The sequence below is a fragment of the Euprymna scolopes genome, chromosome 20 (genome assembly GCF_053919585.1).
Source record: "Euprymna scolopes isolate OS-2025 chromosome 20, ASM5391958v1, whole genome shotgun sequence".
Classification (NCBI taxonomy): domain Eukaryota; kingdom Metazoa; phylum Mollusca; class Cephalopoda; order Sepiida; family Sepiolidae; genus Euprymna; species Euprymna scolopes.
The window spans coordinates 11,911,037-11,930,965 of NC_136501.1; the positions used below are offsets into that span (position 1 = coordinate 11,911,037).

The 19,929-nt window shown below is 35.2% G+C and overlaps 1 protein-coding gene across 1 annotated transcript in view; it reads right to left on the reverse strand.

Moving 5' to 3' along the window:
• The window catches only part of LOC145241327 (dehydrodolichyl diphosphate synthase complex subunit DHDDS-like), a 99,410-nt gene that overhangs the window by 36,430 nt on the left and 43,051 nt on the right, over positions 1 to 19,929 (reverse strand). The window contains exons 2-4 of the mRNA XM_080104159.1: positions 14,573 to 14,767; positions 12,165 to 12,307; positions 1,505 to 1,621 (exon numbers count right to left, since the gene is read on the reverse strand). Of these exons, the coding sequence (XP_079960285.1) occupies positions 1,505 to 1,621; positions 12,165 to 12,307; positions 14,573 to 14,761 (449 nt within the window). The 5' untranslated portion in view covers positions 14,762 to 14,767. The remainder of the gene's footprint in view (positions 1 to 1,504; positions 1,622 to 12,164; positions 12,308 to 14,572; positions 14,768 to 19,929) is intronic.

Below are 19,929 nucleotides of genomic sequence, written 5' to 3' on the forward strand. Positions count from 1 at the left end.
TACTCTGTCAAGGCATGATAGGCTGTTTTTGGCAGCTCCTACCCAGATATGGGAACAGTATTCCATCCTTGGACGTACTTGGCTTTTATATAGATAGAGATGCCTTTTGTTTATTTGTGCCCCCCCTTTTTTTTGGGGGGGGGCTAATTTTTTGTTATTATTAATTTTATTTAAATATTTAACTTTTTTTATTTAAAATTTAAATATTTTTTATGTGCATAAAAGTTACCCATGAACACGTGTTTCTGGGTATCCTCCTCATGCAATAATATTTAACAAAAGACATTTTTAATGCCTACAGAGAATGATTTTCTTACTATCAATTCAATACAGTACTTAGCAACATTACCTATTAGCAAAGGTCTTTGGTTTCAGATGCAAATGGTAAGGATTTGATTATATTAAGTATTCATTCAGTAAGACTGTATAAGTTAGCTTTCATAAGATCGTACTAAAAGTTAATTTTTTTCCAATCTCCGTGAATAAAAACTTCTGGTCGAAGTTTAAGATGTGTTTTGATTACGTGTACCATTTCAAAACTATTGATGAAGATCGAATGATTTAATTTTAATTTTTAAAAACAAATGTGTAAAAATTGAGTTTTGAAAAAAAAAAAAAAAAAAAAAAAAAATACTTTGCGTTTTCGCTTGTTCAAGGTAAATACTTTTTTAAACTTGCTGTAAAAAATAATCCCAACTGATAAAAATCACATCCAAATTACATATTTGAAAATATTTTCTTTTCTTTCTGACCATATACAGATTTAAAAAATTGACCCCCCCCCCCAAAAAAAAGTGAGAAATTTCAAGTGCAAATTTGTTATGCACGATAACAGCTTATGGACTAAGAATACTACAAAAATAGTACACAGAAAAAACTGTTACAGTTTCATCAACATGTTCATGCTATCAAAAACTGCGGCATACCTTTATACTAATAATTTGGTCCTTGTCCAGAATTCCCCTTCTATTACAAACCCATTACGAAACAAAAAATATATTCCTAAAATCAAGTAAATTGATCAAGTAATTCTATTTTTAAAAAGGAAAATCAAATTTTATGGGTATCTGTAAGTAATTGTGACACCCGACATTTTTTGGGGGAAAAAAAAAAACAAAAACAAAAAAAAAACAGGAGATGACTCAACAATAATTTATATTTATTAGATTTATGTTGTAATGCCTACGAATTCCCATTAATTGCATAAAGATGATTTTCTTTAAAACTACTTTATCAATTTATACAATTTTTGGAATGTGATATTTTTATTTTGTGATGAATATGTACAACATACATTTATTTTTTAATATAGGGAAATTCTGGATAAGAACCAATAATTTAATGATATTTTTGAAACATTTATGTTGCTGAATTAATGGCTAAGTTTTTTTTTATGCAAGACAACATATCAGATGTTGTAAAAACAAAAATCTGAAGCTGCCATTACGCTATTTATATATCGATTAATGGATATGAAAGAAATAGATCACATTTAGATTCTTACCTTGTATTATTTTTCGATAAATTCACAACCTCAGCAATTATATTCTGAATGTCTTGTGGTAGGTAACTCAAATTGCCAATTAATCGGACACACACACCACGTTTGTTTAATTCATCCCTGAAATGGACAGAAAAGTTTCCATTTTTAAAAACGTTTGTGGCATAAGCATGATCATCTCCATAAAAAAAAGCCAAGCGATCTAAAAAAAAGATTTTGAATGGAGACAAATTTTACAGTCAGTAGAAATCTTTTTAGTTTAACTGTCATAATTCATAGAAAATTTGTTTTATATAAAATACACCTAATACAAACATAATAAACAACTGTGATACATCGAGACAATGTTTATAAGCCAAGAATTCTTTCATTTATACATTAAGTATGCCGTACATGTTAATTTTTTATTAAACAGTTATGCTACTGTGCTAAATCTTTTCTGTTTACATACATAGGACACATTGTTTTTCGACACATCGGCACTGATAACCATTGTTTCTTCTTTATTTTATAAAAGCTAGATAAACCTCTCTTTTTTTTTTTAAGTATGATTGACAAAAATTCTTTATTTATACGCTAAATAAAAAAAATAAAATACGGATTAATCGATTAATATAGCCGAGACCCACACTGTCTATTCCTGACTACCATGCTAAATCTTTTCTGTATACATACATCGTTCATAGTTTTGCGACACAGATAATCATTATTTCTCCTTTCTTTTATAACAGAAGAAAATTCTTTTTACACTAAATAAAAAAAATGGATTAAGCGATTATTATAGCCAAGACCCGTGTTCATAACCAGTATTTTGCAGTTTATATATTTAAAAATGTGTGATTTGGAAGCCTTTAAACTGTCTATTCCTGATTTGCAAAGTTTGTGTGTGTGTGTGTGTGTGTGTGTGTGTGCGTGATGGTGTTTTTTGTGTGCATGTATTTATATGTGTGCATGTATTTATATGTGTGCATGTTTGTTTGTAGAAGTACGTGTGCATTTGTTGCATCAACCAGACTAGGCCACGGCAACACGTGATTTGGCAGGTACAGCTAGTAGTTTTATAGTCCATAGTACACGGAGTCATCCTAAGGCCAAAATTTCATGATTTTATATTCTCTTTTACACTAGGTCATCTTAAAAATAAAATTGTATTCCTTTCTTTTATTTGCATTTTTTCACTTTTACAAATTTTATTTTGATCATTTTATGTTTTTTACGACGCATCATATTTTAAGATCAGGGATTGGTAATCAAAACTGTGTATTTGGGGGTAAGGTTAGGCTAAGATATGCACAGCCTATGCTTACCAACAACTGCTGCTATGTTGACATTGACTGAACATAAAGGTACATGGACATGCACATTCTCAGGTCTTTGATCCATTATATTTTCTGAGTATTTTTGATTTCTAAATGAAAATAATTCATAAAATTTACATGGAGGCATATTCAGTATGATTTGCACTATAGATTTTTTTTATTATTACATTTTCACCCCAAACAAGCCACATTTTCACTTTGATGTAGGGAGCTACTATAAGGGACCTAAATTGCAGAGGTACTATGTAGGGAGTTAGCAGCAAGATGACTGCTCGAACCTTTGCATGTTAGTACAGTTGGAGAAGAAGGCTTTCTTACATCTAGGGGTCTCAACTGTGTAAGGGTGGGACTTCGCCACTTGTCAGGTTTGTCAGGGGCATTTTCGTCAAGGGGGTACAAGGGCTTGTAGTTCGTCAGAGCATCCACCATTAAAATACTTGTAAAACAGGCATGATCTTATCTTGATGTATCTATTCCAACTCATGTTTCCTGTGAACATTAAGTCAAGGAGCTTGAATGAAATGCTTTCAAGTAAAATATCTAGCCATAGTTATTGGTGGTTGGTAAGGTTTCATGTAATTATTAAAGGAAACGAGCTTTGTCTTGGCAGCGTTGAACATTACCATCCATTTTTGACCCCATTCCACTACAGACTGAATGCGTTTCTCTAGGGTTTCAGCCATTACCTTAGATATGTGAACAGTTACAGCAGGAATTGGATAACACCTTACTAAAGCCCGAGTGTCACAGCTGGTGAATTTCAAAAACGCAATCTGGATGTGAGTACATTTCAGAAGAACGATATGCAATAAAATTCTGTTTTAAACTTGGAAAAAATGTCATAGAAACGTATGGAATGCTTCAGACTGCTTTTGGACCAGCTTCCATGAATCGAGCATCAGTTTTTGAGTAACAAAGAGATTCAAGGAAGGCAGGGAGTCTGTGAGATGAATAGAGGTGTGGAAGGAGTAACGAAGTCAGAAAACCAGAGTTGATTGGCCAACTCCCACAGAAGAGACGTTGCGAGCCTATCCTTGTTTTATCGTTATTTCCATGGCAGGTGCTTGTCTGAACTCCAATCTCTGGTCCCCCCTCGCCAATCTTTCACGAAAAACGCCCGTCTAGCTGAATCCACTGTGAAAAATTTCCCTCACTCTATATCTGTGCCTAAATCAAAACGCGGATTCCATGAACAAAGCTTCTTTCTTAGAACTGCACGCCTGTGGAACTCCGTTCCGTCTGCCTGCTTCCCACCGGACTACAACTTGGATGTCTTCAAGTCCAATGTTAACAAATTCCTAATGAACCGCCCCCTTAAGTAAACACTTCATCAAATCTCCACACTAACGTAATGTACTTGCAATAACCCTTATCCCTGAGTGGCTTCCGGGCCTTGATAAGTGGTGATCACTGTAAAAAAAAATAAATAAATAAATAAGAATTTCATAGATAAGGACCATTGTATGTCTATAGAGACAATAAGTGCACAGTTTGATGTCAGTGAGAACTGTACACACAATTATTCGCGAGGAACTCAAGATGCAGAAGATTTGTGAAAAGTTTGTTCCAAGAATGCTCAGAAAAGATCGGAAAGAAAGACGTTCTCATAACAGCAGGGAAATGGTCAAACTGATCAATTCAGATCCTGTAGTTCTTGATGCTCTGATGACTTGTGATGAAAGCTGAATCTACTGCTATGTCTAAGAGACAGAGTTCCCAGTGGAAACACGCTGGCTCTCCCAGACCCAAGACCAGACAGAACAAATCCATCCGAGCAATAGAAAATCTCTACTATTATATAAGAGGAACTGTGTGTGTGTGTGTGTGTGTGTGTGTGTGTGTGTGTTTGTTCCCTATGGACTCGAAAACGGCTGGACCAATTTTTATGAAATTTCACATGAACATACTTTTGGTGCCTGGTAGTGTTCTTAGATAGAGTTTGTATCAGAATGTTTTCGATAAGTACTGATAATCGATAATCAAAATTATTCGATAAAAGGAACAGGCGATTTTGACCAAAGTTAACACCTTACACAGCCTAACATCACAAGTGCATTTTAGAAGTTTTATAACTACACTAGCCAAAAGGCTCGACATATAAAATTAAGAGTTGGTTCTTTGATATAACAGGGGTGCGTTCGAAATGAATGTTTCTGTTTAGAGCACAGTGGAAGTATGATACTTGATTTTTGCATTTTAAACTTAAATTCAAGCCATTATATATAAAAATAATTTTATAAAATCAACAGTAGGTTCTCTACAGTGCAATGTAGAATGGGAGATTTCATCAATTTCAACGATAATAAAAATATGGGAGTGTGAAACATTCGTTGATCATCATTCAATCCCGGGCAACGTCAGGTCACCCTGCTAGGGAAAGGAGATTCACACACAGCCATATTGATGTTAGGTGTAACATAAGTTTGGTTTAATGTTGAAAATACACCCCTTCCACAAAAGAGGCTTCTCTTCACCAGGAAAAAAAAATAATTTAGTTTGACTCATCAACACATCCTAGTGAAGGTGCCTCTCAGGTGACAGGAAATATATATATATATCCTTTCTTCTAAAGGAAGAGACAACCTTTTCACTGTCAACAAAAGTAGCAGGTAATAATGAAGAGTACGATCTCCTAAGATTGAACACTTACAATCCAGTCCAAAAGCTATTGATCTGTGTTTTCACAAAGTTTAGGTATTCCACAAGGTTGGTTTAATATGAGAAATTCGGCTCTTCTAAAAAGTGGAGCATTCTGGTCCAGGAATGAAAAGAAAAAATGTGTAGTGCTATTTCCTGATGAGGATGCCTCAGTAAACAGTCAATAAAACTAACTCCCCACCCCCACAGGAGAAAACAAAGGAATGTAATCCCTCCACCTTGTACAAAAGGACGACCCCCCCCCCCTCATTAGACCAAAAACTTTCAGTACAAACAGAAGGTGAAGGAAGAGAGGAGACATAGAAATTAGACTGTTTTAAAGAATTTCAAGCAAGCTCAATGGCTGAATCCATCTTGATAAGAGGGGAGATAAGCCAGCAGTGACTGTTTTAAAGATATGAGGGAATTTTTGAAGAGTTCCATAAATATTTGTAAATTATCATTTTTTGTAATATTTGAAATTTCAAAATAAATATGAATCTCTTGTGATGTCATAAACACACATTCTCTTCTCAGCTTCACCTTCGGTGCAAGACTATAAATGTTCCACAAGTAATCTTTTTTACTATAAAAGTCTGAAAAAAAATCTTTATAATGTACGTACTTGTCACTGCATGAAAATGTCATATTCCAAAAATTACGTAAATCGGTCAAGTAGTTTGTTTTTTTTTTATTAAAGAAAATCAAATATTATGAGACATTTTATCGAAGAAAGACTTCACGCCATCTTGTTTTTGAATGATACACTGCTAGCCACACCTATTGGGAAAGTTTGGAATATAAGTCGGCAAGGGGCAGACAATCGACTGTCCACGCTATAGAAAAAAAACTTGGATAATTAAGACATTTATAAGTTTTGATGATGTTGAAAACGAAAATAACGTTTAAATTTTTTTTTTTTTTTACAGTGATCACCACTTATCAAGGTCCGGAAGCCACTCAGGGATAAGGGTTATTGCAAGTACATTATGTTAGTGTGGAGATTTGATGAAGTGTTTACTTAAGGGGGCGGTTCATTAGGAATTTGTTAACATTGGACTTGAAGACATCCAAGTTGTAGTCCGGTGGGAAGCAGGCAGACGGAACGGAGTTCCACAGGCGTGCAGTTCTAAGAAAGAAGCTTTGTTCATGGAATCCGCGTTTTGATTTAGGCACAGATATAGAGTGAGGGAAATTTTTCACAGTGGATTCAGCTAGACGGGCGTTTTTCGTGAAAGATTGGCGAGGGGGGACCAGAGATTGGAGTTCAGACGAGCACCTGCCATGGAAATAACGATAAAACAAGGATAGGCTCGCAACGTCTCTTCTGTGGGAAGTAGTTTCCAAGATAAGAAATGTTAGTTTAAAGAAAGTGGGGGATCACTTTTCTATAATAATTAAACGTATAATGATCTCCCACTTTATGGCCACCACAAGTGTAAAACTTGAATTTACGCTGCTGAAATACACATTTGCTGAATTTTTGTTGGAGTAGCGTCAACGTGTGGATGCTCAATTTACGTAAAGTTCTTCATATCTTGGAAACTACTCGTTTCCTGGAATTTTAAACGTTATTTTTATTTTCAACGTCCTCAAAAACTTATGTCTTAATTATCCAAGTTTTTTTTCTTTAACGTGGACAGTCGATTGTCTGCCCCTTGCCGATCTTCTATTCCAAACATTCTCAATAGGTGTCGCTAGCAGTGTATCATTCAAAAACAAGATGGCGTGAAGTCTTTTTTTGATAAAATGTCTCATAATATTTGATTTTCTTAAATAAAAAAAAAAAAAAAAAACTACTTGACCGATTTACGTAATTTTTGGAATATGACATTTTCATGCAGTGACAAGTACGTACATTAAAGATTTTTTCAGATTTTTATAGTAAAAAAGATTACTTGCGGACCATTTATAGACTTGCACCTCATCTTATAAATATAACAAGTTGTATCACAAATTCAAACAAGGGAGATAACACTTGCCTTAAATTAAGTTTTTTTTTTTTTTTTTTTTTTACAAGGTAGTCACCACTTATCAAGGCCCGGAAGCCACTCGGGGATAAGGGTTATTGTGTGTACAGTACGTTAGTGTTGGAGATTTAATAACTTAAGGAGGCGGTTCATCAGGAATGTGTTTACATTGGACTTGAAGACATCCAGGTTGTAGTCAGATGGGAAATAGGCAACCGGAACAGAGTTCCACAAGTGTGCACTTCTAAGAAAGAAGTTTTGTTCATGGAATCTACGTTTTGATTTTGGCACAGATAAGGCGTGGGGAAAATTTTTGACAGTGGTTTCAGCTAGGTGGGTGTTTATTGTGAAAGATTGGCGAGGGGGAACCAGAGATTGGAGTTCAGACGAGCACCTGCCATGGTAGTAACGATAAAACAAAGACAGGCTTGCAACATCTCTCCTGTGGGAGAGAGGTTGCAGGGAAGAGAAAAGGGCATCACCCACTAGGCCACGAAGTCTATTTTGTACTCTGTCAAGGCAGGATAGGCTGTTTTTAGCAGCTCCTGCCCAGATGTGGCAGCAGTACGCCATCCTTGGACGTACTTGATTTTTATACAGATAGAGAATTGCATCGGGGGGGGGGGAGATATCTTCTGGAGCGGTAGAAGGATCCCACCATTTTTCCAGCGACCTTGGCAACTGACTTGATGTACGCGTTTCATTTCAGGTTAGGAGTAAAGGTCAAACCCAGAAGTTTATCAAAACATGGAGCTTCCCCTAGACGAGAGCCACCCATTTCAATTGATGCCAGATGGAGATCAGAGCGTTTAATGATGTAAAAATAGGAGCTTGGTTTTAGATACATTAAAAGTAACCAGCCACCTCCTCCCCCACTGTACTATGCGCTCAAGATCAGAGGAGAGAGAATCTGAGAGAACTTTGTCATTTACGGCCTTTGATGTGTTGCTATAGACGGTCGTGTCATCAGCATAGATGTCAACGAATGATTTAAGTATGTGTTTTGGAAGGTCATTGATATATATCAGGAAGAGAATTGGGCCTAGGATGGACCCTTGAGGGACTCCAGCGTTAATATTGAGGGCCTTTGATTTCTGCCCATCAACCACTACTCTTATGAGTCTATCGGAGAGAAATGATTTAATAATCAAGAAAACATTTCCAGTTATACTATAGCTGGAAATCTTGTGAAGTAGGCCCTTATGCCATACTTTATCGAAGGCCTTTGATATGTCAAGAGCAATTGCCCTAGAGAGGAAGCCTTTGTCAAGAGATTCACTAATCCTATATAAGATATAACAGTTAGTACATCTGCTGTAGACCTGGCAGAACGGAAACCATATTGCATGTCACTAAGAAGGTTATTTCTGCTGAGGTGGTAGACTACTTCTCTATTTAATATGGATTCCAGCAGCTTATTCATGACACACAGGAGACATTGGTCTGTACTGAGAGGGAGATGACTTTTCACCTGAATTCTTAAATACAGGGCATACTAATGAGGTTTTCCAGGATGTTTGAAAGCACTTCTCTTTAAGGCAACACTTAAACAGTTTTATAAGTATGGGGACAAGTTCTAGTTGAAGCTTTTTCAGCACAATGATTGGAATGCCGTCTGGGCCAGTTGCTTTACTGGAATCAAGGTTCTTGATTAGCTTGACGACCTCACTCGCAGGTATTTGTATGTTCCAGAGCGTGTTGTCCGTTATAGGAGGAAATACGGGGAGTTGATGGCCTTCGTCGCATAGGGTAGAATTAGCTGCAAAGTTCTTGGCAAATAGTTTGGCCTTATCTGATGCTGACGAGATGACCTCAGGTCCATTGGTGATGGTTGGGATAGAACGCACGCTTCTGTTCAGGATCCTGTTTGCTATTTGCCAAGACTGGTGGGAACCAAGCCGCTGCTCAGCTACTTTGGATTTAACAGACTGAGCAAATAGCTCTCTTGCATTTTTTATTACTCTTTTACAGTGGTTGCTGGCAGTTCTGAAGCAGCTTTAGTCTCAGTGCATCTATTATGTTGGTAGCTATGGAAAAAGTGATTTCTGTGCGCGATGGCAGCAGCACATTCTGGGGAGAACCATGGCTGGCTGTTAGGTTTTTGTTGGAATTTTTTAGATGGTATGAATCGGTCTATGCCTACAATTAGCCATTCGGTCAGGTCTGATACTATAGAGGACACATCCTTTTTAAACATGGAATGCAGGGGTAGATCGGATATAAGTGTATGGAAGCTATCCCAGTCAGCGGTAGCGTATCGATATACAGTACGGTGGAGAGGTACATCTGAAGGCTTATTGCATTTCATTTTTATCTTAACTGATACAACCGCGTGGTCGGAAGATCCCAGAGGAGACAGAACAGAACTTGAACATAGCCCAGGGGAAGTTGTGAGAAAAAGGTCTAGGAGGCTAGCATACTGACCGGAAGTATCGGGCACTCGGATGGATTCGTGGATAATCTGGGTGAGGTAATAGGCAATGGCAAAATCATGAACGAACCTACCCTCATCATCTGTCTTGTAAGAGTGGATCAGCCATTCCGCATTGTGGACATTGAAGTCAGCACAAATGTGGAGGTTAGCTGAAGGGTGAGCAGACAGGATGTGGTTAATTCTTTCAGATATGCTCTTAAGGATAGTAACTCTACTATTGTGGGGGCGATAGAGAGAAAACATAAATGCAGTAGAGTAAGCAAGTGCAACCCGGAAGCACATATAAGGTAAATTAGGGTCTTCTCTGGAGATATCCCTACCACATGGAAAGACATTTTTAATGTAGGCACATATTCCATGTCGATCTTGGGGGTCAGATTTAGATGTTAAGTTAGAGTATCCTTTAATTATGAATTCGTCAAGGGAAGTGGTCGGCCTAATGCCAGTTTCGCTTAGGAAGAATATGTCTGGTTTCGTCTCCTGTAATTGGGTTTCCACCTCTGAAAGGTTGGAACGTAGACCCCTGATGTTGGAGAAGGAGACATGGTAGTAGAGGTCTACGTTGGAAGATGGGGTTCTGGGTCTGCCATCTTTAAACACGATATCTGGGAACATAATTGTGGCTGATTTTTTTATTTAAAATACTTCTAGCACATCATCTACTGGATCATTTTGCACAATTATTGGAATTCCATTTTCCTTATAATTCATCATTTAATGGCACCTGCCCTTCTTCCCAACATCCAAAATATTCATATACAGATGAAAAAGTGTACACAAGATAACAACATCAGAGTTCTAGTAGAAAATCGATAATCAAACCAATAGCAACATTGTTCGCAGAAGTTCTCAATGATTCTCCCTGTCATCTTAGGTGAAATTGCGTGGATTGTCTTTCTAGTCCTTTCTTCCAGATCCTCAAAATGTGTAGGAAAACTTTTTCATTTAGAAATCCTCAGAGGAAAAAGCTACAGAAAAGTTTTACATATATATCTATAAAAGTGAAAGTGTGTGTGTGTGTGTGTACATTTCCCTACACAATAACTGTCAATTTTACTGACTTGAAATTTAATATATAGAGTATTGAGATTTGGGAAAATCTTTGAAATCAGTTTTTGGCCAGAAATTTGGCTGTTAAGGGGTTAAAGTTTGACGATTTGACCGTTGAGAACTCTACCAAACTCTTCCGACAATTTTGGGTCTAAACACTTGAAATTTTAGATATAGGTTCATTGGACATGAATTAATAATAACTTGATTTGAGTCCAAAATAAATGTTAAGGGGTCATAATAGGGTCAAAGTTAAAAAAATTGACCCCCCCTCCTTTTTTTTTTGCTCAACATACACCTCCAAACATCCGGGCAACACCGGGCTGAAATGCTAGTATGTATATATATATATATATATATATATATATATATATACACATATATTAGTAAACTTTCAGTGCTTTTTTAAATGAGTGATTTTTTTTAAACAAGCGCATTTCAGGTGGAAACATTACATACTTACATGTCATGTCGAAATTAGTATAAATTCCATAAATTTATGAAAGTGATTCAGTAGAAAAATAATTACAAGTAAAAAAAATAAAATTTATTGAATTATCAAGTTTTATTGTATGTTTTAATATGAAATAGTTGTGCGATAAATTCAGTATGCCAAACAAGGGAGATAACACTTGCCTTAAATTTAGGGTCTGCCATCTTTAAATACGATATCTGGGAACGTAATTGTGGCTGAGTTTTTATTTAAAATACTTCTAGCCCATCATCTACTGGATCATTTTGCACAATTATTGGAATTTATACTAATTTCGCCATTTCATGTAAGTATGCAATAATGTTTCCACCTGAAATGGGTTGGTTTAAAAAAATCACCAATGTAAATAAGCATCGCACTTGCTGCTCCCCCATTCCATCATTACAGAGTGGATATGTAATACGAGTTTTAAAGACCAGCTTAAATCTGATGACCTCAGAGAAAGATTAAATCTTGAGAGTATAAGTAAATGTGTTTCGAGCAGGAGTTATTGTTGGTTTGGTCACATTAAAATAATGGATGCAAGTGGTTGGGTTAATAGATCTCCAACAGTTACAGTAATCAGGTCAGTTGGCAGGGTATGGTCAAGTAAAGTATGCAAGTGATACAAATAATTTTGAAAAAAAAAAAAAAAAAAAAAAAAAAAAAAAAAACTGGTCAGAGATAAGTCAGTTTGGAAGTCAATTTCCAAAAGCTGTCCAACATGCCAACATTTAAAACAGACATTTAATGTAATATGATGATTAATGGTTTTGCTTACTTTTCTTCCATCAGACGTTTCGCTCTTGCTCGGGCCAATTCCATAAGACAATCAACCTCTTCCTTAGATCTCTTGAAATTGTCAATGCTGAAAGCATATACTGTTGCTTCGGTAATTCCAAGATAGAGACACCATTCCAACACCTGAAATTGTAAAATTAAATTTTCATTTAACTACAAGTTTATTTTACACTAGCAGTTCAGCCCGGCTTTGCTTGGGCTCTATGCACTGTTCATAACTTTATGTGCATATGTATATATATATTAAAAAGTTTGACTCATGTCTAGGTAACCTACATCTAAATTTCAAATTTTGGCGGAGAAGTTTGGTAGCGTCTGCAAAGGTCAACTATTTCAATTTTGACCTCTTGCCAGCCAAATTTTCGACCAAAAACTGATTAAAAAGCTTGCTGCATGTCTGAATACCCTTTATGTAAAATTTCAAATTTTTAGACCAAAAATTGACTGAATAATTTGGTAGAGACTGCAGAGGTCAATTTTTTAAAAACTTTGACCTCAATTTTGACCTCTTAACATTTATTGTTTTAGGCTCAAATTAAAAAGTTTGATCCATGTCCAAGTAACCTACATCTAAAATTTCAAGTGTTTAGACCTAAAATTGACGGAGGAGCTTGGTAGAGTGTGCAAAAGTAAAATTGTTGAACTTTGATCACTTGACAGCCAAATTTCTGACCGAAAACCAGATTAAATAGATTTTCTCAAATCCCAATACCCCCTATGTCAAATCTCGAGTCTGTAGACTGAAAATTGATAGAGTAGTTTGGTAGCGAAATGTACACAGACAGAGACAATTTCACTTTTATAGATCAAACTATACTCCAATAAGTTGTACTTTTTAGTTGGGTTGTATATTCTGTGAAAAGTGAAATTAGATTGAACCTCTTGAAATTAAGAAATAGATCTTATCCAGAATTCAACCTAATTAAAAAAAAAATACAGAAAAATCTTTGATATACATACCCACCAAACAATGAAGATGTTATATTCCAAAAATCATGTAAATTTATCAAGTAGTTATTTTTAAACTAAAAAAATCAAATTGTATGAGTAAGCAAAAATGGACTGGCTTGAAAAACAAGGGCAGATAACTCAACAATACTTCAAACTTGTGAGATCAGCTATGTAATGCTAACAATTTCACATTGTTTAAAAATTAATGTCTTAAAGTAAAAAATACTTTGTGATTTTTGGAATAGGACATTTTTATTCTGTAACAGATATGTATAAAAGATTTTTCTATATTTTTAAGTTGGACTGTGGATATGCACTAAAGAATCTAGTCTGCATATTCATATTTTGTAAAATTTTTTAAAGTTGAAAAAAAAAAAAAAAAAAAAAAAAAAAAAAAAGAAAAAAAGACTAATTAAAATAAAATATCTCCAAAAAGGTATAATAATCTTCAAAATAATTTGTACACACGTTACCATTTTCCATTTAAAACAACAAAATGTACGCCAGTGTCAAAATTTAGACTTTACTTAACCAGCGATGACAAATGGAGGTATTGGCATAGAGTAAAATCTAAATAAGTGATGCTAAGATAAGCATTCATAAATTTGTAAGATAGAAAAAACACTGAGTGCCGAGAAGCCAGCAGCAAAAGGAACAAAGAGTAAAAAAAAAAAAAATGAAAAGGGAGGAGTGAAAAAGACTGGGATATTAAAGAGCAGTGATGCTTAGCTTTTTATCATTTGTCGAAAGTTGTTAAAAATGCGACTTAAACAACAACCTGATCTAAATAAAGTCAAAATATTTTAATGGAATCTGCTCTGATGAACTTGTTGCACTTGTGCCCTATCGACATACATATCCCTGATAAACCCGCTTAGCAACAAATCTCTAATAGTTTCTTCCCTCAAACAGCTAGACTTTGGAATTCCCTTCCTGTTACCTACTTCCCTGACTAATGATCGATGCTTCCGTTCAGTCTTGAAAGACAAAGGATACCCTCATGTTGGGGCAGCTGCGCTTGTAATTGTGTGGCAAGGATTGCGCAATCTCTAACCACACTTCTCCTGAATCGCCATTGCTCGAGTCCAGTGACAAAGAGAAGTCCAGGATGACTGGAAACAATGCCGAGATAAGCAGAGAGCACATACAGCACCTGGATGTCCCAAATGGTCAACCATCTGGTACTGGGCAGGCTCATCGTTGCTTAATTTTGGTGAGTGATCTGACGGGAACCGGTGTGTCAATGTGATTATGCCATATATGTAATGATATGCAGAAGTTTAAATGTAACGTAAACCAACGTCTCGTTAGGCATGGTCTAAAATAGTAGCTCCTTACATCCAAGTGGCGATATGCCTTATTAGGAGCGAACGTGAGTAAAAAAAAAAAAAAAAAAAAAAAAAAAAAAATGGTTCCAAGAAATAAAATGCCCCTTACCTCAGCAAGCTTTTCAACTCCTTTCAGATGGCCTTGAGAATTTTCCATGGATTTCTTTGAAGCAAAGCGCCTGTTGCCATCCATAATGAAAGCTACATGTTTTGGAATTGGTCCGGTCTTTAAAATATTGCCACATAACCGTTGTAACCATGTGACCGTATTTTTCTGAGAGAACCACTGAAGATCCATAATTCACTGGAAAAATGAAAAGTAAATTTATAAATGTACAAACAATAAATAACACACAGAAAATTATGTATACAAGATCGACCACTTCAGCTGGCATTGTTTTTATGATTCAACCAACACATAAGGTGTACAGATAAGTACAAATCTATCTCTTTATCGACAATATATTTGCTTCATTACATTATGTTTTTTATTTTACTCTTCTTCATCCAAAACAAGGCATACTGTCATTTGGAACGTAAGGGGCTACTATTTGGGATTTTGTCTAATAGGGGACTGTGGGGAGTTGAGCAGCGATATATCTGTTCACATTACATTTAAACTCCTGCAATCAAGACAGTAGGTATTAAAGAGGGAATTTCAAAAGTCTAGCAGTCCAAGGAAACAAGCTATTAGAGTAGGCTTATCAGCATCTAGGGACCTCAAAAATGAGGGGTGAGATTTTGCTGCTTGTCAGAACTTTGTACGCTGAGGTGGCACAAGTACTACTAGTTCATAAGTACTTGTAAAGCAGGCACAGGGATGTCACATAGTATGGGACATATTAGATTTTAAACTTTTTTTTTGGGGGGGGGGACCGTCTCCTCTATTGGTAGCAATCGTACATAAGTAAATGATGAAATATACTTCTGACAATACATTTGTTTTGGTGGCAACCCATGTTTTTGTAGGCAAGAAAAAAAAAAAAAAATCGCTATTAAATGAAACTTTTTAGGATTGGTTATTCATATTATTTGGATTCATTGGACTACTGTTCTCATCTTGAGTGCAATTTTCACAACGTTTTGGTCGATGTAACTTCAGATTTTCTTCAGGAGTATCTTGTCAAACTAGATTGTCGATTACTAAGTAGACTTAGTATAGAATTTAATACGACATGGGAACCATTAATTATAAACAATAGATAATATACACAAGTAATAAACATAAACATTAATATATATATATATATATATATATATATACACACACACACACGTTAATATATAGTAATAAATAGTGATACTGACAAATAGAAATAAAATAGGTTTAAAACTCCTAAAATTTGTACCAGAATTGTTTGCAAGGACCTGTGGAGCAGTGCTTAGAGTACTTAGAAAAATCAATTGTAAAAAGCGATATTCTCCTGGAGGTTGAAGATTCAATCCTCAGTGTGAGCGACCAAAAAAATACAATTGTGAATTACTTAGGACCTCTATCCAGTCATGGCTGATGGAACAAGAGCATGCTACCCCTATGAATTAAATAAAGGGTTCTGCTTGAAATTCCATCCAAATTCCCGAGTTCAGCAAGATACACCTAAAGAAGGTCGGAGGTTATATAGACCGAAATGTTGTGAAATCACACTCAAGATGAGAACAGTAGTCAGATGAATCCAAATAATACAAACTTTTTATAGTTATACGGTGTCTTTGTTTTTTTTTTAACCCATTATGTGTAATTTTAGTGTATCTGCTACAAAAAAAAACACATTTACAAATCATGCATTATTTGGTCCCTTCTGAAAAACTGCTGTCTTTGTATTTATACCACTCTACATGCAGCATGGATGTGACACAAGGTTCAGCTTAATGTGTTCTCTGTGATCATTACTGAACACTGGATGAGCATCCATGGTTATTGAAAAAGACCTTTACAAAATTCCTCAGTCCTCTCGGCATTCTTTCACAAGTGAGGGCACCTCAGGCTACAGGTACTCCCTCCCCCCGATGCAGTAGAATAAGAACTGAAAATCTTATGCGAATGAATAAATTTATCAGATAATTTCACGTTTGAGTTTTACACGTTTAAGCGCCAAGGTTGTAGTCTGAGTGTTGTGAGGTTTTAGTCAGATTTTAATTTTCTGAATAATAAAGTCTGAATATTGGAAGATTTTTACGTCTTCTAATAACTGATCAAAATCAAATATTTTTAAATCCTAAAAATTGGAAGGAAGTTAGATTTTATACTTCCTGACTCTGCAACACTGGTAAGCACTTTATACTTTACAATGAATTCTTAAATTTTTATTGAATATTGAAATCATAAAAGTGAAACTAAACTTTGCAACAATGCATTTTGAAAGATTTAAGAGCCCCCCCCCTCCACCGCCATAAGTTTATCAAAAATATGCTCAGAAGAAAAATACAATGTAGTCATAGCAACCATAAATCGTAATTTTAAATGCTTAAATAATAAAAACTCAAACTTTAAAAGTACAAAAAGACAAACTTCCAATACTACATAAACAATTATAGTTACTGTAGGATAATTACTGTAGAAATTCTCATAAGATAATTTATGGCTTTTTATACTTTTTAATTTTAGTTAGTGTCATCTCACCACATTTTGGGCCAATTAATCCTCTGGCCAATTTTGGGTAGGATTGAAACCGCTATCTTCAGACAATACTCACCTGGAACTGTAGAGATTCAACGCCTCTATCCACTGCACCATGGGGCCCAAAGGATTAGTTGGCTAAAAACGTGGTGAGACAACAACAACTATGGAAGGCAGTAATTACTAAGAGACTCAGCATTCCTATCCCATTGCGGTTAACCACTTGACCTTTTTTCGATGACTACTGTTCAAATGTTAATATTTAATTTACAAATATTTAAGATACTGTTAATCAGTAAACTCTCTGATAACGATTATCATAAATTAGAATAGTACGCAGTCAAATATTTTTTTATATTCATTTTTTTTATTTTATTTAGATGAATATCAAAACCACCCTGTCACTTTGTGCCCAATTTTAATTGGACAAATAAAAAAAATGTAGGATAAAACCAATACTTTACAGGACGTAGCCAAAATGGGCCACATTACATAACCAAAATAATGGTTTTCCAATAATTTCATATTACAAAATAAAAATAAATCACTAATATTTATAATAGCCGGCACAAATACAGGTATTAAAACAAAACTGATGCTATATGTAGAATGCCAGCCCATGAACCTATTGAATCTTCTGATACTCATGACCTTCCTCCTGCTAATGTATCCAACATATCTGATGCTACCCTACCTGGTCTTGCTGATATTTCTAAAACTATCCAACTAGTTAATACAAAATCTAATAAACCAATAGCAAAAACATGCTACTTCAATTAATCATTTTAGCATCGTTGAGCAGAACTAACACAAATTAATGTACACAGCAAATGATGACGTCACCGATAGTGTGTAAAACGTTAGCAATTTCTCACAAGAAATTGGATATCCCTATTATTTTACTTCATAGACAAATGTTTAGCAAGTCAAAAGAATTCAGAAATGCCAATAATAACGAGTTCTTCTTCTTGGTTATGATGGTAGGACACTTAATGAATCACTACGGTGTTCTTCCCTGCACATTCTTTGGAAGAAACGACTTGAATTTCAACAAGTTGTATTTATATCAAAATTAGCAAAAAGTTTCTGAATAAATGAAGAACTGTGAAAGTGTCTTGTGTTTACAACAATGAAATGTTCATCACTTAAAAATTTTGTTCAGAGCATTTTAAGTAGAAAACTTTGTGAAGTGATAGTAAAAACGATCAAATTAGTTACACTTGGTGAAATTGGAAAGATGAATTTACATTCTTTCCTATACATGCGACTGGAGACTGCTTGTGAATTTAATATTCCCTTGACACTTCCTCTTTTGGAGGAAACCAGTCCAATTCACCTTGGGTGAATTTCTGCTGGCAGACATACATGCACGCATGCATGCATTCTGCTTTCAAATTTCATAATTTGATTAAAAAAAAAAATTTTTTTTTTAATAAAAAACATTGCAACTGCTATATTCATAAAATCTGTCAAATAAAAAAGGAAGCAATATAATGAAACAACAACACCGATAAAGATAAGGATAACAGTTTGCAAAATAAATAAGTATACAAATTACTCATCTCAAAGGATTATAATAAAAATATATATATATAAGTAATATTTATTTAACATTTTAATTTGATAACAAAAAAATGGAATTAGAAATAATAAAATTAAAAAAAAAAATACTGTAAACTAAGACAAAAATCTTAGTAATTTGAAACCAGTGTTTTAAGTCTGAACAATAAAAAAGGAGAAACATTTGATGAGCGTGTAGTGCATTTAAAGCAACCGCATAACAGCATCAGAATACGAATTCTGAGAATTGATAAGCAGAATCCACTAAAAACAATCATTTAGAGTTACAGAATCAAACCTTTGCAAAAAAAAAAGAAAAAAAAAAAACATCAAGTGAATGTAGCAATAAAAACAAGCCCCCCTCTGGTGCTGCATATGAGATGATGCCACAAACAAATAGTGAAGAAATGATGAATGTGAGAAGTTTGAAGGGCCAACCTTGCCTTCACATTTATGCCAAGTTTCAGAAAAATCTAATGGATAGGGCAAAAGTTATGGGGTAAAAAGTGTCATTTTTTGCAATTTTGGGGCACTTGTGACCCCTTTTGAGCTCCTGGGAATGCCAAATCCCAGTGAAAATGGACAAACGGTGCAGTTTCATGCTTTAAGACATGTATGTTTGAATTCAGCACCATGGAAAACCACTATATAGACATATATATCAAGTTTCTGAGTAATATGAAAAAAGAGCTAAAAAAAGGCATGTTTTTTAGCTCCAAAAGTCCCAGAGGGATGCAAACCAGAATTTTGTCAAGGTCACTCATGGATCAAACGCTATGGGACAAAAAGTGTCATTTTGGCCAGTTTGGTGCATTTTTGATCTCTTTTGAGCTCCTGGGGATGCCGAATCCCAATGCAAATGTATAACGGTGCAGTTTCAGGCCTTAAAACATGTATATTTGAGTTGTCCACCATGAAAAACCACTATATAGTCACACATATTTTTTTTTTTTTACACAGTGATCACCACTTATCAAGGCCCGGAAGCCACTCAGGGATAAGGGTTATTGCAAGTACATTACGTTAGTGCGGAGATTTGAAGTGTTTACTTAAGGGGGCGGTTCATTAGGAATTTGTTAACATTGGACTTGAAGACATCCAAGTTGTAGTCCGGTGGGAAGCAGGCAGACGGAACAGAGTTCCACAGATGTCAAGGACATATCAAGTTTTTGTTGAGAAATATGAAAATAGAACTACAAAAAGGGGCGTTTTTAGCACTAAAAGTCTCTGGGGACACAAACCAAACTTTTTTCCAGGGTCACCCATACCGGATTTATATTAAGAACAAT